We start from the raw sequence: 25,079 nt of genomic DNA, 5'->3' as shown, positions 1-25,079 counted from the left end.
GCTTTATTTGGAATGAAAGACAAACAATTAGATTGGGAAGGCTAAGTTTAAATTATTTTATTTTTTCTTTCTGTGCATTGTTAATAAAATCATTGATCTGATAGTTGAGTTACATAGCACTCTACAGTTACAAGTTTCTTCATAGATGGGCTGTAAAATTAGAAAAGAAAATGAGCCTTAGCCATCAAAAGTGAAGTGGTGTAATGCTGATAAAACATGAACGTTCCTAACTCTGAACTTTTGATGTGTTTGAAGTGCAGCATAGTGTGACCTCACTGTAATGAAACTCACGACTACCAGTTGAAGGAAAATGAAATATCCAAATGAGGTTGAAAGGATTTGAAACTCAGAAAGTCGCTATATTTCATATAATACTGTGGGCAAAGAGTCTACTATATATGCTGGTGAATCAAATCTTAAGAAGGAATTTCATAAAAACGATTTTCACTGTCTTTTCAATCATTTAATTAAATCATTGCCAATACCTAATTTGATTTTAACCAATGAAGAGAGTCTACTGAACAATATACAATACCAAAAACACCAAGGGAAGTAAAATAATTAGGAACACAGTTTCAGAAATTGACTATTTGTATCATAAACACTTAGAAATATGCTCAATCATTATTTGGAATTGTCATTTCAAATTTCTTTACCCTTTATTAGAAAAATTGTGATAAATGAGAAACAACAATTTCATTTTTAGAACTATATAATTAGCATTTAAAATTTACTTTTTGAATAATTCTAATGAAAGAGTTAAGAATTAGATTACTGATTATGCATAAATGCCTTAAACTGATATAGTTGTGACCAGAAAACCCTGCTTAAGCTAATGCCTCAATATTTTAAGGTTTAATGCTTACTCCTCTGAACTCATCCACCCACTTTTTACGCTGAATAACTACACTCCACTGAGACACATTCTCCGTTAAAGTTTTGGAGCTCAGTGCCTTTAGCTCTGTGGCTTTTTCAGTTACCTTGCTTTCTGACCCATCAGGGTCAAGCCCTCGAGCCACAGCTGTATAGACCTTTCCATCACCAGATACAGTTACAACTTTCCCTTTAATGCACACATCATAATGGCCATTGGGGTACTGCTCACTCTTGGGTCGGTAAATCACACTTATGGTACCAGTGATGGTTTTCGTATTGGGGTTCAATGCTTGGATCTTTCTCATGTCACCTTTATTATCAGAGAGAACAACAATCCTTTTTCCTGTGACCTCAGCTAACACACGAATGTCAACCACAGTGGCTGATCTTTTAGTATTTTGAATATCAGCAGCATAGTCTTTAACAGCCTTCTGCATTTTTTTGCAATGGGTGTGAGATCTTTCTTGTAATCTACAACATTTCCAGTGGAAACTTCTTTAGACTTTATGAAAGTATCAGCATCCACTTTTATCTTATCTTCAATAAATTTATTAATTTTACCATTAACTTTATTTTGAGCAAATTTCACAAGATGGTTGGAGAATTTCTGCTGGAAAACCAAAGTAAGCACATCCACTAGTGATCCTGCAACTTCAATAGCCAGCTCCCCTTTAAAGCCATCTAACAGTTTGGATTCATCTGTGGTTAACACTATTTTTTGTGATTTTTCTGCCATATTGTTTTCTTTAATCATTTTCTCAAGATCCTCACAGTATTTTCCATTAAATTGATTAGACATAGTGACGACTGAAGCTATGGCATCTGAAGCCAAAGCAGTCAAATAAGTTGCTTGGATGATACCCAGAGCAATTTTAACTTTTCCTTTAGCCGCTTCAGAAGCATTACCAAGGACCTCAAGCATTGAAGAATGCAGTTTTTCCTGCCACTCCAGACCCTCCTTATTTGATTCCAACACTGTATCGGCAACTTCCTTAAAGATATTCTTCATTCTCTCTGTACTAATGCTTTCTGACAACAGGACATTCACTTGCATGCCGTCCTTTAGATGGGACAGCACCACAGTATTTGCCAGAGGCTTTAAGGGCTCCTGTTTCATATTCTTCTGCACTGATTCAACTGCTGCTTCCTTGGCCTTATTTTTAATTTCTTCCACAATTTTATCCAAAATTATATCTTCTGTTTTACTAAGGACCTCAATCGCAATCTCTTTGCCAGCATATTTAAGAACATTCTTTATGTTATCCTTTAGAGCCTGCTTAAGCCCAGTCTTGATCTGTTTGCTGAGTACTTTGGGCAAAGCTTTCAAATTTCTTACCAATGTGTTTGATTGCTGTCATTGTTGCTTTAGCGCCTTTGGCAATAACCTTGCCAATTCCAAAGCTGACCAAGGAGAGACCAACAGAAATTGCTTTCTCAATGGCCCACGATGCCCAGCTGAATTCTCCAGTTATCATGGCTTCGGCACCACTGATGCAGTCTGATATTCCCTCACTAATCAATGCCATACCAATGTTGGCTAGTGTGCCACAAGTTACAGCAGTAAGAATAATTCCTGCAACAAGCTGTAAAACTCCCAGGAGGAAGACAACCAGACCCTCCCAACAGAATCTGGGCTTCTCCTTAACAGTATAGATGTTGACCAGGCCCAGTTTGTAAAACTCATAGAGTTCTTGATGAACTTCAGACTGTGCATCTGGGACCAGTGCAAAAACGGATGTTTCTTCCACAATAGCATCCCTTCCCTTATCCTTGATCTCTTTCAGCTTCTTAATGGCTTCCTCAATGTTTTTATTAAAGAAATCAAGTACTTGGCATCTTGTCATTATGTGATTCTGGAATCTGGTGGTTTCTTCACTCTCTTTGGATTTACTAGCAAGTTTAACTAACTGCAAGGTCACCACACATTGCTCTTTGAAATTGGCCAGAGATTCTTTTGCTTTTTCCAAATCTTCCATTGCTTTGTTTAAGTAATTGTCTTTTGACAGCTTTATTGTGCAGTAGGCATGGCTGTAAAAAGCAATAGAAGCCCAAGATGGATCAAGAGCCATGCTTTTTTCAAACAACCGGGAGCTGAGTTCAAATTTTTCATCAAAAAGTTCTTTGTTGCCAAACCGGATGTACTGATAGATGCTAGAACATGGAGATTCTTCTGTTTTGCACTGTTGTTTGGCCTTTGCAATATCAGAAGCCAAGGAAGCCAACAGCTCATCTCTCTTCAATTCCAGTATTGGCTTAGATTTGAGTTGCAGCCATATTCCCCAGTATTCATTTAGAACAGCTACTGTTGCCTTCTCATCCTCCACATCTTCAATCTCATTGTACACAGAAAGTAAAATCTTGCAATACTGGGAAAATAACTCTTCTCTTAAGAAGATCTCTGGAATATCATCATCTAAGTAGTGTAGCACACGTGATTTTGCTACTTGATCTCTGATCTTTTTCGCTGCACCTAGAGTGTTGACCTCACCAAGGTATTCTGGCATGTGGTTACTGCACACAATCAGCTGAGCTGAGCCAGGCTTTCCTTTTCGAGCTGTGCGACCAAAAGCCTGAAGTTCCACTCTTGCATTCTGGGAAAGGAAGGTGAGAACCACAAAGAGTCCCCCACTGTTATTGACATCCCCAGACACTTTGATGTCTGTTCCTCTGCCTGCCAAATTAGTGGCGACAATCACATCTCCAGGTGCCAACTCAGCATCTAAAATTTTTGCATTGTCATTGTCACTGCGTATATAGAGTTTCAGCTGGCCATGCACAAAAGGTTTCAGCGCCTTTTCAATTTCAATGGCTCTGTTGATGCTCTCGCAAATCACTAGAGCAGCTCTGCCTTTTCCAGTTGAACTGGGAGAGATCTGTCCCTGAACTGTAGTGCAGATTTTCTTTTTCCATTCCTCTGAAGTGTTTGTCATCTCTCCTTGAACTTCAAATAACTTTCTTCTATTAAATGTAGGGATACGGCAAGTGGTAAGGTTTGGGTAGAGTTTGGACAGAAATTGAATATCTGCATCAGTGCCCAGAGTTCCAGTTGTGCCAAAAATTTGGCCTTGATACTTATTGAAGTAAGAGACATTGGAGATAAAATTAGTTATTGTGGACATGGTGCTGATCTTTGTCTGATGCTTCATTTCGAGAAACTGCTGCAGGCCATCTCCCCATTTTTTGTTCAGTTCAATAATCCCAGTAGATTTGAAGTCCACTGGCAGGATGCAGTCACCTTTGACAACATATTCCCTGTCTGGCTGCAGCTTGATTGCTAAAAATGCATTTTCTACCCATGTCTGAATTTTTGTTTCAACAAGGTTTTTAAAAAAACCTGGGATGTTATGTTTCTCATCATTGTTGGTACAAGGCGTGAACTGGAGATGTTCCAATACATAACTGCGAACTGGCTCCCAGAGCTGTTCATCTGAATCACAAAGCAAACAACAGAGTCCATTGTCCAGCACAAGGAAAGGAAGTCCAGGAGTGTTGTCATCAGTAGTCAGCTGAAGTATTCCATTTGCGTCTTGAATGTATGTTGAAAAGTGATATGGAACGTAATCTTCAAGGACACTGAAAAACTTTAACATGGCATTCTGGGGAATAGTTTTCAGTTTCTCATTAAGTTTATCTTTGTCACTGGCTCCAATTTCCTTTGAAAATCCAGATGGAACAAGGCCGTTCTGCTCTGCAATTTCCAATATATCAATTGGTTCTTCTAGACCCAGGTTATCTCCACTTAGACAATCAAATATGCCTTTGTAAAAAGGTACAGGAGGGCCACGAATAAATACTTTGTTTTCTGTGGCAACCAAACCATGTTGATTTACCACACTCCAGATCATGGCTAGGATTGTGTTAAGATGCTGAAGGCTTATCATATCACTTGACAAGTAAGTGAGCTGCACTCCTCGATCCAACAGCAAAGAATCCACTTCATCCACAATGATACAGTGAAACTGACGATTGGGTCGTACTTGTTTTAACTCAAAAGTCTGGCGCAAGTAATCAGCTGCAAAAGTCTCTACTGTACCATAGACAATGTCAGCTTTGTAACAGATGGCTCTCTCTTCATCTTTGGTTTTATTAGTGTTTACATCCACTGTGATGCTAAAAAGCTTATAAAAGGGGCTCCAGTCTTCTGTATCTCGCTCACAGAGTACAGAAGAACTGGAAACAACATCCACTTGTTGTCCCATCAGCACTCGCAAGGCCGCAAACATTGCTATGATGCACGACTTCCCTTCTCCAGTGCCAACCTCAAGTAAGTTACTGTATTTTGACAAGGCTAGCAGGCACCATGTGACCATCTGTGTCACCCTTGGGTAATAGTTATTCACTTTAAACACTCCTTTGCATAACGTGAATAAAATCTTTTCAAGGTCTTGAGCATTTTTATTGTTACTCAGAGAACCTTTTGGTATATTTTCAAGTATGCCACGTTCACTCACTGAGAGTGCAGCAATTCTTTTTTGGATGCCTGAAACAATGCAGCGCACCTTTTCAAGAGTTTGAATGTCAATGCTTCCAGTCTTTTTAATTTCTTCCAGAACAGTATCAAGTGATTTTTCTGGTTCTTTTTTCATGTTCTTTTCAAATTCTTGATACAGAATTTCTGTTCCAAGGTGGTCAGTGATCTTCTTACCATTTTCATCTTTCCAGGTTGGAGGGACACGGTAGATTTCAATCAGATGTAGCACCTTCGTGAGTAGGACAGGATCATTGCAGCTCTTTACTAAGTCATACATAAAATCCATAGCTTCATTGGGCTGCCATAGGCTGGACTGGACAATCCTCAGAAGTCTACAGGTCAGTTCAGAGTATGCTTCCTCATTATAGGATCGAGTTGCTGCATTTAGCAAGACCTCATAGCACTTTTTCTCCACACTTGTGATCTCTTTTCCATATTTTGGCTCATTGACTTCTCTCAGGCACTTTTGTAGAATTTCTAGAAATTTCAAGAGAAAGACTTCCTCTGCAGGAAGATTCTCTGTCTTTGTTATCTGCTTAGTAATCTTTACAACATTACATTGATATGTGCTTTCCAGCATTCTTTTATGTACTTTCAGCAAAGCCTGTGTGAAATGAAACATTTCAGTTATATTTTCTCCAGCATTATTTATTGTCTCTACCAGATATTGGGCTTGGTTGGTGACAACCTCTTGCAAGCTGCTGTCCTCCATTTTAAGAGTTGTGAGCACAAGTTCTGTGAGCAGCACCTGTGTATGGACAAGAGCGAGTCTGCCTGGGGGATTTGAAGGCCAATCTTGGAAAAGCAATGTTTCCAGAGATTTGGAAAGACTCTCCACTTGCTTTGGGGTGAGTGCAGTTAATTTCATGTTAGAAAGTGGTATTCCACTCTTGGCACATAATACATCTATGAGGTTTTCATTATCATTTTCACGATTCTCAAGGTGAACCTTGATAGTTTCAAACTCATCAAACTGGCTGACTACAATGTCTGTTGTGGTTTTCTGCTCCATCTTCTCACGGGTTATGCCTTCTTCCTGTTCTGATTTGGCCTTAGCATTCTTAAGCGTCTGATCCAGCCTCTCTTGAAGCTCCCGTTTTTCCCTTTCTTCAGCTTCTCTCTTTTGTCTTGCCTCTTCTTCCCTTCTTTTCCTGTCTGCTTCTTCTCTTTTTTTTCTTTCTTCTTCAGCAAGTTTTCTTCTTTCTTCTTCCTCCCTTTTTCTCCTTTCCTCTTCTGCTTTTCTTTCTCTTTCTGCTGCCTCTTTTCTCTGTCTCTCCTCTTCTTGCTGTCTTCTCCTTTGTTCTTCCTCTGCTTTTCTTCGTCTTTCCTCTTCCTCTCTTCTTTGTCTTTCTGCTTCTTCTCTTTGCCTCCGCTCTTCTTCCTCCCTTTTCCTTCTTTCTTCCTCTTCACGTTTCTTTTTTTCCATTTCTTCTCTTTCAAGTCGTTCTCTTATTGGCCGATAGAAGCAGTCAGGGCACTTGTATTGATTGTCTGCTCCAACTTCTCTGTAATATTGGCCACCATTGTAAATGTAGACATAATATCCCTCCTTCCAATCCTTTCTAAAGTTATCAAATGATGTGCAAGGAGGAAGCCTAGTACCACAGACACAACAGTTACATCCATGGCTTTCTGATGGTTGATTCCCCATGGTTGGTTATTGAACTTGAATGACAGATCTGAGTCAATGAATTGTCATCAAAAGAAAATTTCACTAAAAAAGAAAAGTGAAAAGTTGAATTATGTTAAAATTTCTTGACATAGTTCTACATTTACTTGATCATAAAATCAAGGAAGAATCTTTAATTTATGTTTCAAAATAATTGGTGAGACAAAGATCAGTGTAAGGATAAAACTATTTCTAAAGTTTTGAGTGCTCCCAGGAGCATAGTTTTCTCAATTATTGTGAAATGGAAGAACTTACTAGAGTTGGCTGTTTGGCCAAACTGAGTAAGAACCCGATGATTACTCTAATTGACATTCAGTTCTCTCTGCTGTGAAGGGAGAAACTGTTAGATGGACAATAATCTTAGCAGCACTACATCAATCAGGCGTTTATGGTAGAGTGAGTAACTCTTGCTTGGCAGTAGAGTGTTGTACCGTGTTAGCCATAGATTGATACAGGAGAAATTGAAATGACACCTTTTATTGGCTAACTAAATGGATTACAAATGCAAGCTTTCTCCTGTAACTCTTGTTTAGTGTTTGTCATATGGCATTTAAATTACTATGAAAGCCTGAAGTAAGTATTTTCTAGTCTGATGAGACAAAAATGTAACTTCAAGCACTATGCCTGGTGAAGACCAGGCACTGCTCATCACCTCTCTTGTACCATCCCTACGGTGAAGTATGGTGGTGGCAGCATCTTGCTATGGGGGTGCTGATCAGTGGCAAGAACAGGTCAACCAGTCAGAATTAGGGGAACGATGAATACAGCCAAATACAGAGAGATCCTTCAAGTAAGCCTACTCCTATGGAGGCAACGATTCACCTTTCTGCACGAGAATGACCTAAAGTATACAAACATGACAATTCTGTAGTGGCTTTGGGACAAGTCTCTGACTGTCCTTGAGTGACTCAGACACAGCCCTGATTTTAACCCCATAGAATATCTGTGCAGGGACTTGAAAATGTACTGTTCTGCAAAGTACCGAATTAAGGATTTGAATACTTATATAAAGATGAAATTTCAGTTTCTTATTTTTAAAATATTTGCAAAACTTTCTGAAAAATATTTTCACTTTGTCATTATTAAATATAGTTTGAAGGCTACAAATGGCAAATGTATCCATTTAAAACTAAATCTAGAACACAATAAAGTGAACAGAAAGTAAAGTGGTCTGAATGCTTTTTGAATATACTGTATGTAGTGCTATCAAAAATTTTATTGAAATGTACATTGGAATGATTATTGTCACTCATTAATTTTCTAACCTGCTTAGCCCTGAACAGGGTTGTGGTGGTATACTGGAGCCTATCCCAGATAGCATAAGTTGCAAGGTATGAACAAGCCTTGGACAGGTGCCAGTCCATTGCAAGGTGAACACACACACACATCAACCCCAAATACACACTTTTGCCAATATAGGATCGTCGATTCACCTAGCCTGCATGTCATTGGACTGTGGGAGAAAACTGGAGCATGCAGAGGAAACCCATACAGACACGGGGTGAACATGCAAACTCCATGCAGGGAGGAACTAGGATGTGAGCTCTGGTCTCCTTACTGCGAGGCAGCCTCTGTGCCACCCAATGATTATTACCACCTGCCAAATCAAAACATAAATCATTAGTAGACCAAAAAAACAGTTTCTCCAATTTTCTCAATCCAGTTTATGACTGCTCAGTTTTGAAGTCTCAGGTGTAAGGCAAGAGCCAATCTTTGTGACCCACCTGGACTTTAAGGATCTGAGTACTAATTAAGCACCTTAAGTTTTTAGAATCTGCAAATAATATACAATGTTAAAAATGGGAATCATAATAGTGATGGCACAGAGGCTGCCTCGCAGTAAGGGGACCTGGGTTTGCTGCATGGAGTTTGCATGTTCTCCCCGTGTCTGTGTGGGTTTTCTCCCGTTTCCTCCCAAAGATATGCAGGTTAGGTGTATTGGCTGTTCATAATTGTCCCTAGAGTGTGTGCTTTATAATATATTTTATTTCTGTAAATTTCCCAAACATAATTTTATTTGGAATCTCTGTCTTAAAATGTATAACAGATTTTCATTTCTTGTCTCAAAATGGAATTAAAATAAATATATAAATACATGGATAGATATATTCTCAATCTGACTTAAACTTGTTTAGGCTAGGTCCCAACATCCCTGGGCTGAAAATAGAAAACTAACAAAAGAAAGATTGAGTAAGACTTTAATGGCACACTTAATAGGCTTTGCCTGATACTGAATGATTTGATATATGAAATTCATTTAAAACAAATAATTTGCAGACAAAATACATACTTTTTTGGGCCAAAAATAAAACATATATTCAATAAATAGTCTTCCATTCATCTTACTCTAGATGGAAGAATCAACACTATTTACATACATATCCTATAAAAGTTCCAGTATCTTTTTAATTGCATACCTATATAATTGAGCAAAATCTTCATTCAAAAAGAGTGAAATATAACTTGATTTAACTTAAATTTAAAACAGCCACATGTTGAAAAGAAAACCTGTAGACAAGAGTGTGGCATTGCACCGCTTGACTTTTTTCTTCTATAGTCAACCTTATGGAGTCATTAGGTACTTTGACCTTAAGAGATCTCAGTATAGATATTGTGGTTTATGCACCCTTTGAACTAATACATAATAAACATGTTCTTCCAGCAACAAAATATTTGTTTTCCACATACAGACTAGAACTTGTGTCATAAATTATCAACATACCTTTATACATTTTCCATTAGTGTCTGTCCCTACAGTGATACTGGTACAATTAATAGATTTTATAAATTAATTTCATGAACTTTACCTCTAGATGATCTTGAGAGTTATGGGTAAGAATTTCAATAAGAATTTCAGCTAAGCACCACTCTATGTTTAAAAATGCTCTATACTCAGACCATTCTAACTTAAAATTGTTACATATTTTACAATATAATCTTGGATAACATTAATATCAAAACAATATTTGCAGTAATATCTAGTGGGATAGCATTGTGTAATGGTATCCTCTCCTACACTTATAGCATGAAATGCTTAAGTAAAAGAACTCTAACCAACCTTTTAAAACTCAATGGGAAAGTGATGTGTTACAGTATGTCTTTCTATTATATAAAAAAAAAACTTGGGACAAGACTGCCACGGGATGTGATCTTTTGAAGAGAGATCTTTGTGAGACAGAGAGACAGAGACAGAGAGACACTTTCACTTTCCGCGAGATGGGCAGATCACGTCATACTTAGCAGCTGGTCGAGCAAAGAGGAAGTAAAAAAAAACAACTGTTATTTGCTTCCCATTATATCACCGTTAAAGAGGGGTTCCAGAGGAGCGACCGCATCTTTTTGGGGTGCGTTCAGCCTCCTCGTCACAATGGTACATAGTGCTGGCGGGGGGTGGGGGAGGATTAGGAGAGCAAAGTGCAGATCACGTGGCATGGGAGCAGCAGCAAGCCAGCATCTGATCGAGCAAAGAGGAGGTTAAAAAAAATAACTGTTATTTGCTTCCCATTGTATCACCGTTAAACAGGGGTTTCGGAGGACCGAGCACATCTCCTTGGGGTGCGTTCAGCCCCCCTCTTCACAATGGCACATAGCCGTAGAGTAATGATCACATTAGCGTAAACAAATGGAAAATATTAAACGCTGAAATAACAGCGAAAAGAGATCCATTAGTGTTTGAGGATGTTTGGGGGAGAAGAGAGACAAGGCAGTGACTTTAAAATGTTTGAAGCTTCACTCAAAATGCAGATCTCACCGCACAGGAGCAGCAGCAAGCCAGCAGCTGATCGAATGAAGAGGAGGTTAAGAAAACAGCCCCCCTTTTCACAAGAGCATGTAGCGCTGGCAGGGGAAGGGGTAGGCTAGCAAAGTACAGATCATGCAGCATGGCAGAAGCAGCAAACCAGCAGCTAATCGAGCAAAGAGGAGGTAAAAAGAAAGAAATTTGTTTCCCTTTGTATCACCATTTAAGAGGGGTTTCGGAGGAGTGGCCATGTCTTCTTGGGGTGCGTTCAGACCCTGTCGTTACCACGACGCATAGTGCTTGCTTTTGGCGAGAGAAACGAGAGGGGGGTGAAGCCTCCTTGTACCCTTAAAAAAGAATAAATGAAATATTGTATGCATGGAATGGTTCAAGAATTTTTTGGAATTTACCATAACTTTATTAACTGAATTTTAAAATAAGCGCACTGGATCTCTAACAATCCTCTTCTGCCTTATTAACATACATGCATAACTACTTTGTATTGGACTGGTGTTTTTTTTTTTTTTTTGCTTTTTTTTGCAATTTAGCTCTCTGAATTGGGGAGAGAAAGAGGGTTGATTGTTCAGTATGGTAGACATATTTATTTATTTATTTTTGTAACACAGGGTCTGTAATACCGTATCAATTGCACAATTGTGACCTTGATTGTGTTTTACAGTCTCTGCATAGAATAATTCAAATTGAAGAATATTACTATTATAACCATAACATTCTCACACCATCTTAATGCAATTCAGAGATGCAGGGGGCTAGAGACTTACATGTTACCTATCATGGACATAATCAAGATAATGAGTGATTATCAGTCATTTCTTCATTTCTAAAAATATTAGTGCTTTGACTGTTTTGCAAGGTTTAATCTTAGAAGTTCACACAATTCTCTTAGACTTGTTGAGGTTAAGATTAAGGATCAATATGCCTTTTTATTAGTTTTACAACTATTGACTATTTAAAGCAGATGCTTGACATCTTTCTAAGTGGCTTAGACACGCGCTATTATTTTACAGGCTGCTGCTTTTGGTTTTAATGTGGCCTGCTTGTTTTTCACTTGCCTTGTTTTCTATGAACCAAGGACACTGTGTTTTTTAAGGGAACAAGCTTTTGTTTTGGGACATGGCAGCTGTGCCCGGCCTTCTGGCTGACGAAAGACTAAGGAAGAATCCAAAAAGCCTTCAAGGCTCTTAAACTTAAAGAAAACTAAGTAAGCTTGCATGATATCGCTTAAATATTTTAAACACATAAACATTTTTAAATTGCATTTAAATTTATATATTAGGGCTTATGAATATTCTAGATGATCAATTTAAAAGCAACCTGCATTGTGTTAGTAGTTTCAGCTATACAAGAAATTAAGATATGATTATTAAAACAGCCATCTGCATTCATCTCCAGTGGCTCAGCCACCGTGCTGGCAAGCCAGACAGTATGTGGCTGCTTGCCACTGCCTAAAGACGCAGCTACCTCAAATGCTTGTCACATTGGCATGTATATATATATATATATATATATATTGTCAGGGATGCCAGGGGCCATGACCCGGCCGGGACGCCAGGAGGGACCGGAAGAGGGTCAGAGCCCTGCCTGGATCACGTGGGTTCGCCTTCGGGTTGCTTTGGGGACCACGGGTCAAGGGCATGGAAGCCTTTCCTGTAGGAGCCCGTGGTCACCGCCAGGAGGCCCCAATGCCTTGGGACTTGTTTCCCCAGCACTCCTGCCACACCAGGAAGTGCTGGGGAAGATTATACGCCGCCCGGAGAGCAGCCGGGAGGACAGCCGGCACTTCCGCCACGCTAGGGCGGCCAACAAGGACTGCCGGGAACACCAGGTGCTCGTCCGGGTCAGCTATAAAAGGGGCCGTCTCCCTTCATTCAGGGCTGGAGTCGGGTGGAAGGAGGACGAAGCAGTGAGAGTGGAGCGGCCCAAGAAAGGCATTGTGGCCAGGATTATTGACTGACTGGGGTACTGTGCACGGTGTGGATTGGGTCTTTGTGACCATTGTTCTGGGTCTTTGTGACCATAATTTGTAAATAGTGTAAATAAACGTGTGGTGGTTTGTGCAAAACAAGATGTCTGCCTGTCTGTGCCGGTGCCGTTGACAATATATATATATATATATATATATATATATATATATATATATATATATATATATATATATATATATATATAAAATAGCATTTAAGTCTATCTGTCAATGATTCCTCATAAATCAATATCTTAAAGAATCAAGTTATAGCAAAACATATTATATGAGCTGGCTTTGAGCAATAGGAAGAACTGTTCTTGTTGGGAAGAGCTGTTCTTGTCAGCTGAAGGCCAATTGCCTGCTTCCAGGTCCAGCAGCATATCCCTTATCAGTGAAGCTGCATGCTGCACTTAAAAGCACAGCTGCCTATGATTTTAGACAAACAAGATGCTGGTCAAACAAGCAATTACAGTATTAATTGAGCAGTTTAGTTTCACATATGTGGTTCATTCTGGTTCCAACTTAATGATGAGGATTGATCAATTAAAAGGTCACCAATTTTTAGGAATGTGAGAACGAGAGGAATGCAAAAGATGATTATGTGATGGTCACCTTTAGGCCAGCCTTTGCATTCTAATGATTGTCATGAAAAGACTGATGATTATTAGGGTAAAGAATATTACAAGGCAAGATTATAAAAAAAGGTACAGCACAAGGTCACTGTTGTGAGATAACATGTAAAATGAATGATGAAAAATGTACAAAATGAATGTTTGGTAATTAGAACTGAAATAAAAACAAGTCACACCCAGCCCACTGGTCTCATTTCATGAACTAAGATGGCTTTATGTGCTCTGCAATGGTTTCCTGTGCTCTGCAATAATGTGTAAATTCTGACTGTTGATCTGAAGACTTTGCTTGTTTTTTTCTGAAGATTTCTCCATGACAGATTCAGGAAAGAAGATGAAAATAAATTACAATTCCCTTTCTGAACATTTTCAAAATGTAGTAATATAGTAATGCCCTGAGCATCAGCCTATTACCCTTTATAACAGATCCAGTAAAGAAGAAACCAATTATCTATTGACTAGTTTGAATATACCTAAACAAACCAAGGTTTTTAATCTTTGCTATCTTTTTTAATAATCTTTTAATCAGGGGTTTTGATAACGTTATATTTCTGAATCCATCCATCCATTACCCAACCCGCTATATCCTAACTACAGGGTCATGGGGGTCTGCAGTAGCCAATCCCAGCCAACACAGGGCGCAAGGCAGGAAACAAACCCCGGGCAGGTCACCAGCCCACCACAGATTTCTGAATACTACCTTGACAAAAATCTTTAAGAACATTCAGTAGTGCTATTACAATACAGCATTAAGCATTATTTGCTGAGTAAAACATTGGAATATTCGGGAGCACAATTTATCTTGTTTGTTATTTCAACAGTATTTGTTAAATTCCCAAATGGGTACATTCTTTTAATGTGTATATTGTCATGCATGCACCTCCTTGCAGGCTCAGTCGAGGTATGTACTGACCCACTGAGATGAAAGGGGTTGATGGCACTACTGTTGTCATCTCCTTCTTTCCCTACAATCTGAGTAGCCGCCCAGTAAAGGTATTTGACCCTGCTCCTTCCTGTCCAACTGACATAAAACCTCACATGTCACAGAAGGAGATGTCATTACTGGCTAGAGCAACCAGCCAGAAGAAACTCCTCTAGCACGAGTCCTTTTAAAATTAGGAACCCATTGGTATTTCACAAATCTTTTGCCATCTATTCATGGTTATTTATGGAGCCTATTACAGAACTAAATAAATAAAGGTTCTTTCAGGAACCTTCTTGTGGATTAGTCTTTGGGGAACCAAAAATGGTTCCCCAATGGCATTGCCTTTTCCACAGTAAAAGAAATGATTCAGGGATATAGAGTTTCCAGGCTCTACTAGACCATTGCACCCTCTGGAATTTTCTACAGACAGCGCAGTTTGGGGTTTGAAGGCTAGTCTGTGCCAAAATCCTCGCTGGATACGCACTGAGAAAATAACGTTGATGTCATTTCTCGCTTTGACCTGGTAGTTTCACCTCTTCAGCCTGCATCCTATTTAAAGAATGAAGCTGCTAGAAGTCAGTATTGTTTGATGAATTTGGACTTTGACCGAATGGAGTTGCACAGCAGACAGCCATTCTTTAAACCTGAGAGAGAGACAATCAGATGGCTGACATCCATGATATTGTTTCTGCTTGCGATTTTAAGTACCTTATTAAATGGTATACTCAGTTGGTCTCCAGCACCTCACCATCTTCTTATTATTCTTACACCAAATATTTCAGGTTACAGAATTAAAATAACACATTGACCCCAAATTTAAAACTGCTGTGATGTCCCTATCTGATTCATCTCCAAATCCAGTATCTTCATGTCATTAATTTTTTTGTTTGTTTATTTCATTGTGTATTTAGTGATTTCATAAAGGGTGGTGCTGTGGCAGTGCTGCTGCCTTGCAGTAAGGAGACCAGCGTTCATGTCCTAGGTCCTCCCTACATGGAGTTTGAATGTTCTCCCCATGTGTGCATTAGTTTCCTCCCTCTGTCCAAAGACAAGCAAGTTAGGTGAATTGGTGATGCTAAATTAGTGTGTGTTTGTGTGATTGTGTGTGTGTACCCTGTGATGGACTGGTGCTCTGTCCAGTTGTTGTTCCTGCTTTACGCCCTGTGCTAGTAGAGACCTCCTCCAGCAACCCCAGTGATTCTGGTTAGGATTAAGCTGGTTAGAAAATGACATGACATGATTTCTTTATTATTTCAGTGACACCACATGCAACATGAAATATGCCTTGAATTTAAAACTTGTATTTTTACATTTTTTGTATCATATTGCCCTACAGGTGGCATTAAGGCACAACAGCCTCCCAATGGACTGAACAGAAGCCGATGCCAGCCCTCTGCTGAATGCACTCCAACTCATTTCCAAACTCCCGCCAATTTATAACTACCAATAGGCTTGACATCATGTCTTTTGACTGGGGGAGGGAAAATAGTTCCTTCTGCATTTAGGTTCAACAATGTGGTATCGCTAATGTCTCACATGCATGTAAGGATACAAGAGTTTGTGTCCCGGGTTCTCCCTGTGTGGGTTTCCTCTGGGTCCTCCAGCTTCCTCTCACAGTCCAAAGACAAGCAAGTTAGATGGATTGGCAATAAAAAACTGCCTTATGTTTGTGTGTGCATGTGTGTGTGTGCTTACGCTGCTATGGACTGGTACCCTATCCAGGGTTTGTTCCTGCCTTGCCCCCTATACTACCAGCTAGCAGATCACTGCATCCCTTTTCAGGACTAAGCGGGTTAGAAAATGAATGCCTCTCTGACTGTTGCAGATTGATTGCTAAATGTGTGTGAGTATTCCATGTAATAAAACAGCGTCCCCTCTTGTGTTGGTTATTGTTGAAAAATACAAACCAGGATTACGGTACAAACACCAAAATAAAACAACAAATAATTTCTACATCTTTAACACTGCAAAGTTGTAGTTCCACATTTTTATAACAAATATACAACAGCATATCTATTTCCTACAATTAACTTTAAAGGTGAGCAATATAGTGTGTGTAGTTTTAATTGTAAACAGTAATCAAAAATACAGAAATTTGAGTTCTCATATAATATGAATATAACTTTAAATTTATGCAAAATGAATTCCTTAAGTACACGCACGGAGAATACTGCGGACCTAGAATGAAATGAAGAGACCAAGTGAACAAGTTGCGGTGCTGATGGTCCAATATCATTGGCATAGTATACTCACCCTGGGATGTGCGGTCAGGGGAAGCATCATGAATAATAAAAAAAATAAATAATGATAACATAAAATAAATTTGTCTCTGCTATAAATTTGTTTTCTGTAGGATTTCAATACCTTCAATCATTTTTATAGTCAAAATTGCTGATTTATGGATTTCCTGTTCAAATACAGGGAAGAAATACTAGGTGTGGCAGCGACAAGCCAAGCCTCACTTTGGACTTCGTTAGCCCTCACAAACGGGGTTGATGCATGCAATTGGTGCATGCTTGTTGCTGTCTGTCTGTATGTCACCAATATAACGTTTGCAGACACGTTTACTATACACCCACACTTTCCACGGTCTGGCTAATATCTTTAATGAATGCATGTGACATATTTAGTCTTGTTGATTGGACATGAAACTGCAGTGAAAAGGCACAAGGTGAGGCAGAGAGTACCGTGCTGTACTGAAGGGGGCGCATGTGAGCCCAACAGGTGCTTGTTGCTGCTGATCTTCTACACAGATGCTCTTGGTGCTAATAAGTTGATGATATCAGAAAATCAAGTGCACTGTGGCGATCTGTTTATTTTGTTTTTTTGTTCCGAACGACTGCCAAAATGGAAGATTAAGATTTTTTGAACTAAAGAATAATAAGGAGGACTTTAACAAGAAATTGACAGAGATTTTCAGGGACAAGGATAGGTGTATGGACTTCATTTACAAATAAAGGTAAAACCATAAAAGGTTTTCCATTTTATAAAAAAAAATGGGACCAAACTAAGAAAAAAAAAATCCAATATTTAAAAACTAAATTTTGACCTTAAATAAAATATTCTTTTGTTTTTCTTGTTATCCTTTTGTTGAACAGTCTGTTTTAAAATTGATTAAAGCATCATAATAAAAAGCTTTTAGAAACAACTAAATGTTTAAATTAAGGCAAAAATTGAAATCCGTTTTTTTGTACACCACTCAATACTTTCAATGAGTAAGAACTGTGAAATTACAACAGCAAATTCCGCCCTCTCCGCTCATTCTCACTGCTATAAATGTAACGTTCTTTCTTAGCCAAATATGCGCCTTACTGATGTGTGTGTAAAGAATGCTGATGAGATATGAAACATAACCAGCAGTCAATGTGCATGTTGCCAATTGTATAGTGAATAAGCTACTTTTTTGGGTTGATATATTTGTAAATCTGACTCTGAAGGAGTCAGCGCCTTACCAGCCAAGTACCTCACCACACGTCACTGTACTCACCAGTAGCTGAGGAGCGCTTTTCTCACAGCTGAAGATCGCACAGTTTTTCCCTCTCGGTGTCCCTTTATTTATAGTGAGCAATGCGCCTTTCCCCAATTATTATTCAATACTACAGCATACCCTCAGCAGATCTCACGCTAGCTTATTGCCTTAAACTATCAACTTTGTTAGATGAAGCAAATGTCTGTTAGTAACAGCCAAAAGCAAAGTTAAAAAAACATGCTTTAGTGCACTGTGTTCTCTGTGTAATGAGACACAGCATTCATAAATGAGCAAATCAAGGTTTAAAAAAAAAGATAACTCATAGAGCTTGAGAGCATCTGCCAGAAGAAATTAGATCAACAGTCCAAATCCAAGTGTGTAAAGGTCATAGAGACTTAACCAAGAAGATTCAAAGCTGTTATTGCTAGCAAAGGAGCTTCTCCAAAGTACTGAATTAAGGGTCTGAATGCCTACAGAGCCCCTAAAGTCCCGTAAGGTGAATTTTTTTTTTTTATCTCTGTAGGAATGCTTATATGAATGAAAGGTTTCTGTTTTCAATTTTTAATACATTTGTAAACCTTTCTGAAAACATTTTTTCATTTTCTCATTGTGGGTTATTGATTGTAGGTTGATGGGCAAAACTTTCAAATGTATCCATTTAAAGTTAAATCTACAACACAATAAAAAGTGAAGGGGTCTGAATATTTTCTGAATCCACTGTACATCCACATGTTTACTGAAACCTCAGCTTCAGAGCAATGGGGAGCTGGGGCCTTTCCTAACAGTATTTTGCACAAGGCAGGAACAAACCCTGATGAGAATTTCTATTTGCCCCCATTTAACTTTTTATTTTTGTGTTTAATGATTACCTTTTTTTGTTCTTTGCTAACATTCCTTATCTTCTATTTTTGGTGTTAAATATTCATATAGACATACAGTTTTTCACAACAATTACAAGAAAATGGATGAAGTAGTGGAAATATGAAAATGTACTCCGTCAAGCTAGTTTACAGTAAAAATATACTAAATGCTACACTAGGTGAAGTCACCCATGGGCCTCTGGGTGTCAAAGCTCAAAAGGTCCCCCCTTATCTTATTACCATCACCAGGCTCTGTCATGTGCTCATACATTATGAGCATCATGTTTGTCAAAAATAAATCATATATCAAGGTAAAAAAAAGTCTAAAACTTTATGTTGAGTAAAATTGACCTTCCTTTTTGTTCATTTGTGTACTTTAATGAATGTAAGAAAGTAACTGATGAGTGTAACATCACATCTTCAGGACAGTAACAGTTAATGAACATCAATTAAACATTTTTAAAAAGCCAATGCCATTATGTAGCAAAAAGGTGATTTGTAAGTGAATGTTTTATTGTCACATCTTTGCACCAAATAAAATAAACACTGTTTGGGTTTGCTGTTGTTTGGTGTGTCTTATTTGCTGCAGTGGCCTCATTGTCCTCCACATTGTTACTCACCTTTATGTTGGTGCTGCAGAATCGAACTGCACATTACTGCTGCAAGCCTTCTCCGGACCTGACTATCTATAAAGTTGGTTTCAACTGTTGAATTTATTGGTTGTTCAAATCACCATTTTGGTTTATTTTGTTAAATGTCAGGGTTTAGTTTTTACCAAAAAAGCATCTTTTTTTTCTTTTCGTTACACCAGGTGTTGCATTTTTATTTTTAAAGCTTTTAATTTTTCATTAATTGTGAGGATTGCAGTTGGATAGGAGCATGTGCCGAATAGTAGATTGCTGGGAGTGCCTGTACTGTCTGTGAAAATGTGGACTTTTTCTTTTAGTAGGCTTTTTTTCTTGTATGCACTCATGAGAAGAGCCTCAGGGTGTGTACCCAAGTCACCCTGATGGTAAATCTGGCCCTAATTAAATATATTGATACCGTTTTTCTTCTTCCTTTTCACATGTTCCCAGTTCTATGTGGGGTTGATGTGCCTGATCATCCTTCTCCATATAGTTTTGTAGCTTGGCCCTACAACTGTAGTCAAACCCTTTTCCTTCAAATTTCTTTATTGTCCATCTTCGCTTCATCGTCCCCCACTTTCTTGTCCCCTGTACTTTCATTTTATCACTCTTTTGCCCACATATTAATTTTCTTTCCACTTAACAAGTGTATACCACTTCAACTTACTTTCATGTACCCTCTGAGATATCTCTGCTACATTTGATGTACTTCTCATTGATTCAATTTTTAATTTTTTTCTGTCTTTCTTTGTAACTACACACATCAATCCCAACATTTTCATATCTGCCATATTTAACATCTCCTGCACTTCCTTTACTGCCCATGTCTCAGCTTCTTACATCATTTTTGGTCGTACTGCTGTCTTAAACTACCTTTCACCTTCACCTTAATACCTTCATGTAGTTGTTCCATCCTCAATGTACTCTGTGGGTTTTCTCTGAATCTAATTCTCAATCTTTGACTACCACTGATCCAAGGTATTTAAATGTATCCACTCTTTTTAATAGAGCTGTAAATTGAAGCTAACTTCTTATACTGATTATAATTAAACTTCAAATATTTTGTCTTCTTTATATTTATCTTCAATCCTCTTTCAAAGATTTTCTCCATTGCTAAACATCCTTCTTTCCTGTGCTACATAATGAATCATCCATCCATTTTTAAACTCTCAAATCTGTTTAAGGTTATGGCAGGAAGCAATTCTGAATAGGATTCAAATCCAGTGCAAGGCACACTGTCGCACATTCTAACACTCAGTCATAAGCCAATAAGTCTAACACAATAGTTTTTGGGGTTAGGAGGAAAAAAAATATAACCAGAGATTAAGCAATGCACATGTTAACTCCGTACAGACTGGCAATTAACAGAAATTTAAACCTAGAAGATATGTCGTCTAGAAGGAAAAGGAAATTTGAAAAAAAGAGGATTAAATAAAAGGTATTCAACAAATAATAAAAATAAAATGTAATATTAAACATGAGAATATCACTTTTAAGATGCAGTATGCAAATGTGGGAGCTCAAAAGGTATTGAAATTATATTTTCTGTTTCAAAGAACTGAAGAGACATTGTGGAGAATTCAAGACAGTGTACTACACAACAAACACTAACTGGAAGAGACTGGTACCGAGTGCATTTGGTGTAGTGCATTTATGAAGGTTAAACAGAATGGCCAGTTTATTCTGTGATTTCTGGTCAAATACAGAATGCACTCACAAATAGTCGAGACATTCTACAATAAGACAGGCAGAAAGGCAAAGAAATTGTTAAAGCTGTGCGCTATATCTAGCGCATTCTGAAAGATTTTAACATTCTCTAAAAATTTTGTTTGTATAAAGTTAACATTTCATATTTTTTTCTTCACACACTAATGTAATATACAGTCTATAAAACCGTTTTAGAGGAAATGATACAGGAGATTTTCTTAAGTTTAAGGCTTTACTAATAATATCTTGCTTGTAAAGTGTGTGGTCATCCAAGGAAAAACAGGTTGGCACAATTGCAACACTTTGAGGTGCCAAGCTGGCTGTCCCTGTTTACTTGTTGAAAATGTACCAACAAAAATGTGCAATTGTATTCAACTATAATATAAACAAAAGAAGGTAGTCCTTCAGCAATTTGGTAGTCAGGGGTTCTTTGTACATGGCCCTTTCAGTTCGTGAGTGAAGCTCCTCTAATTGGTCGCTTAAGCTTTACATGACATCTTTTTTTAGGACGCTCTAGAAATTATATCTCAGGGAACAGAAGGGGTGGAGTTAGTTGCCCTCACAGGGTGGTCTTTCCATGTTGCAAAATAAAGAGAAGAGAAGGTTGTTAGTGGTGGCAGTGCCCCCTTTTGACTTGGAGTTGTATCACCAACTCTGAACAACTTGGAGAGTGACCCTCTGACATGCATGCGTGAAAAGAGTTTCTTTTAACTTTTTAATATCTACTAGGGCACTCTGGAAATAATGATGTTTGACTGAAAACAATTTTAAAGTCTTAAAACTGAAAGTTTGAAAAAGGTCAACATGTGATAGTTACAGTATTAGCAATTTCTATATTCAAATTAAAACAAGTAAAAGTTTTTCTGGCTCAGAAATTTAATTTATGGGATTTTTTCATCCCTCCCAGCTTCCCAAAATGTGGCAGAGGAGTTATATACTTTAGATGATAACAAGCAAAATGCTTTTTGTGAAGCATGTTAAAAACTCAAAAGTTACTAAGAACATAATCTTTACTCCGTGGGAAGAGAAAACTGGATAAATGAGTCTCTAAACAGCAACAACTTATTTCTTGTGAAGCCCAAAATCAAACAAGGAATGTCTTGATGGGCAGCAAAAGGGCAGTTTCTTGACAGCCCCCTAGCTTTGACTCCTTAAGTAGAAGAAATCTTGGGGAGGAAGATACGGGTATAATAGGTGTCAAAAAACATGGTATATACAATACAAAAACAGAACACAAGTGATCCTTTTAACGGGAGATGTCAACTCCCCTTATTTAGATGCTCTAACACACCAGCACCATTGCAGCATCATGGAAAGGTTAGCATTTGTCCAGACAATAGCAACACTCAGTGACTTTGGATCATCCCAAAAGAGGACTTAACATTGTGGGAAAATATTATGAGGTGTATTATACAAAACACAGTCTAGGTGGATATAAAATAGTATGCTCGAGGCAACAATCCAGTTTGTAAATATAATATTACAAATAGTGCTCTTGGTTATGTAAGAAATGGGTAGACTTGGATAGTATTTTAATGTCTATAGTCCAGACAAACAAATTTTAGCATACATAGCCTACTTCAGTGGTTCTCAACCTGGGGGCGGCCCCCCTAGGGGGGGCGCGAAGATGTGAAAACAAGAATCAAAAATATGAAAAAAAAACATCTGTTGAAATCAAAACAAATTAACTTAAACTACATTTTGATACTAGAACAATAAATATAGAGTTAGATAAATGTTGATAAAACTTAAGTAGGTATAATAAAATATGCATCTGCATTTCAAAAAAATTTTAGGAGGGACGTGATTAAAACTGTTATGAAAACTCGGGTCGCAAATACTTAAAGGTTGAGAAACACTGGCCTACTTAATTCTTACAAATTCAGAAAAAATGGGCCAATAACGTGTTTAATGTTCCCAGTAGATATTATTAGGTGTTTAACTTGTCCAATCTTCCAAATACAGGTGGAATCGCCATCTCTAATGCCAGTGGAGCATGAACAGCTCTGTTGCTGTTCTGCTGCATCTGGTAAACAGTTAACCAAGGGAAAAGTAATTGGTTATCCTATACAGGACATCCAATTGTCTCACAATGTTTAGAACATTTAACATTGAGCTTTGACTTGCTCTTCCTCGCACTCTCCTGGTCTGCCACTATAGTGAGTCCGAGCCACTGGTGTTCTTCTAATCCAAAGATGTGAGCAGAAGCAGATTGCCCCCATGTTGCGGCTCCTATCTTGAGTACTGAAGTAACAGCTCCTATTTTGAATGAAGTCTTGAAACTGAACCTGCCTTCTGTATACATTAATAAACTACTTGTATTTTGTTTTATATGAAAATGAGATATTAGATTTAATTTTTTATAGAAATACAGGAATGAATAGAGAATGCGTATCGTCTTGCCGGAATTGCCCTAGACCGGAATTTTGCAACAGACTGTCACATTGTTTTGGTCTAAGAAGAAAGAGACAGCCTGTTGCAGGGTTCCCGAAATTCTGTAAAAGGTGCAAGCGCGTCATTATGTATTTTTCAAGTATCATCGGTGAACATTTTTGGTCAAAAAATGTTTTGTTTTACAGAAATTTACATCTCATTAAAACATGATGCTGTATGAACGTTTGTCTGGGACAACAAAATGTATTTGTTATTCCGAAAATGTTGTTACTTCAGTTTTCGCTTTAAAAGGATTTGGTCTGAACATATTAATCCATCTCCTCCTTGAACCGTCACCTTATCGTGGTGGAGGGGTTTGCGTGTCCCAATGATCCTAGGAGCTATGTTGTCCGGGGCTTTATGCCCCTGGTAGGGCCACCCAAGGCAAACTGGTCCTAGGTGAGGGATGAGACAAAGAGCGGTTCAATAAACCTCCAATGAAAATAAAAACTGTGGACGACGTTTTCCCTTGCCCGACGCGGGTCACCGGGGCCCCCCTTTGGAGCCAGGCCTGGAGGTGGGGCTCGATGGCGAGCGCCTGGTGGCCGGGCCTGCACCCATGGGGCTCGGCCGGGCACAGCCCGAAGAGGTAACGTGGGTCCTCCTCCCCATGGGCTCACCACCTATGGGAGGGGCCAAGGAGGTTGGGTGCAGTGTGAGTTGGGTGGTGGCCGAAGGCGGGGACCTTGGCGGTCTGATCCTCGGCTACAGAAACTGGCTCTTGGGACGTGGAATGTCACCTCTCTGAAGGGAAGGAGCCTGAGCTAGTGCGCGAGGTGAGAGGTTCCGCTAGATATAGTCGGACTCACCTCGACGCACAGCTTGGACTCTGGAACCAATCTCCTTGAGAGGGGCTGGACTCTCTACCACTCTGGAGTTGCCCCCGGTGAGAGGCGCCGAGCAGGTGTGGACATATTTATTGCCCCCCGACTCGGAGCCTGTGCATTGGGGTTTTACCCCGGTGGGCGAGAGGGTGGCCTCCCTCCGCCTTCGGGTGGGGAAGGGTCCTGACTGTTGTTTGTGTGTATGCGCCGAACAGCAGTTTGGAGTATCCACCCTTTTTGGAGTCTCTGGAGGGGTTGCTAGAGGGCATACCTTCTGGGGATTCCCTCGTTTTGCTGGGAGACTTCAATGCTCACGTGGGCAATGACAGTGAGACCTGGAAGGGCGTGATTGGGAGGAATGGCCCCGATCTGAACCCAGCGGTGTTTTGTTATTGGACTTCTGTGCTCGCCACGGATTGTCCATAACGAACACCATGTTCAAGCATAAGGGTGTTCATATGTGCACTTGGCACCAGGACACCCTAGGCATCAGGTCGATGATCGACTTTGTGGTCGTGTCGTCGGACTTGAGGCCATATGTCTTGGACACTCGGGTGAAGAGAGGGGCGGAGCTGTCAACTGATCACCACCTGGTGGTGAGTTGGCTTCGATGGTGGGGGAAGATGCCGGTCAGACCTGGTAGGCCCAAACGTGTTGTGAGGGTCTGCTGGGAACGGCTGGCAGAGTCCCCTGTCAGAAGTAGCTTCAACTCCCACCTCCGCAGAACTTCAACCACGCCCCGAGGGAGGTGGGGACATTGAGTCCGAATGGGCCATGTTCCGTGCCTCTATTGTTGAGGCGGCTGACCGGAGCTGTGGCCGCAAGGTGGTCGGTGCCTGTCGTGGCGGCAATCCCCAACCCGCT

General features: G+C 39.3%; 1 protein-coding gene across 1 annotated transcript; it reads right to left on the bottom strand.

Annotated features, from left to right (window-relative positions):
• Positions 1-1,149: 1,149 nt before the first annotated feature.
• Positions 1,150-7,682, bottom strand: LOC120534853. The gene is made up of 2 exons (XM_039762367.1): positions 7,669-7,682; positions 1,150-6,579 (listed from the first exon to the last, which is right to left on the bottom strand). Exons 1-2 carry the CDS (start codon positions 7,680-7,682, stop codon positions 2,154-2,156), a joined length of 4,440 nt encoding a protein of 1,479 aa, XP_039618301.1. The 3' UTR covers positions 1,150-2,153.
• Positions 7,683-25,079: the final 17,397 nt, after the last annotated feature.

Source organism: Polypterus senegalus, chromosome 9 (assembly GCF_016835505.1).
Source record: "Polypterus senegalus isolate Bchr_013 chromosome 9, ASM1683550v1, whole genome shotgun sequence".
NCBI classification, from domain to species: domain Eukaryota; kingdom Metazoa; phylum Chordata; class Cladistia; order Polypteriformes; family Polypteridae; genus Polypterus; species Polypterus senegalus.
Note: the sequence above shows the minus strand (reverse complement) of the source record. Positions and strands in the feature narration are given on the sequence as shown.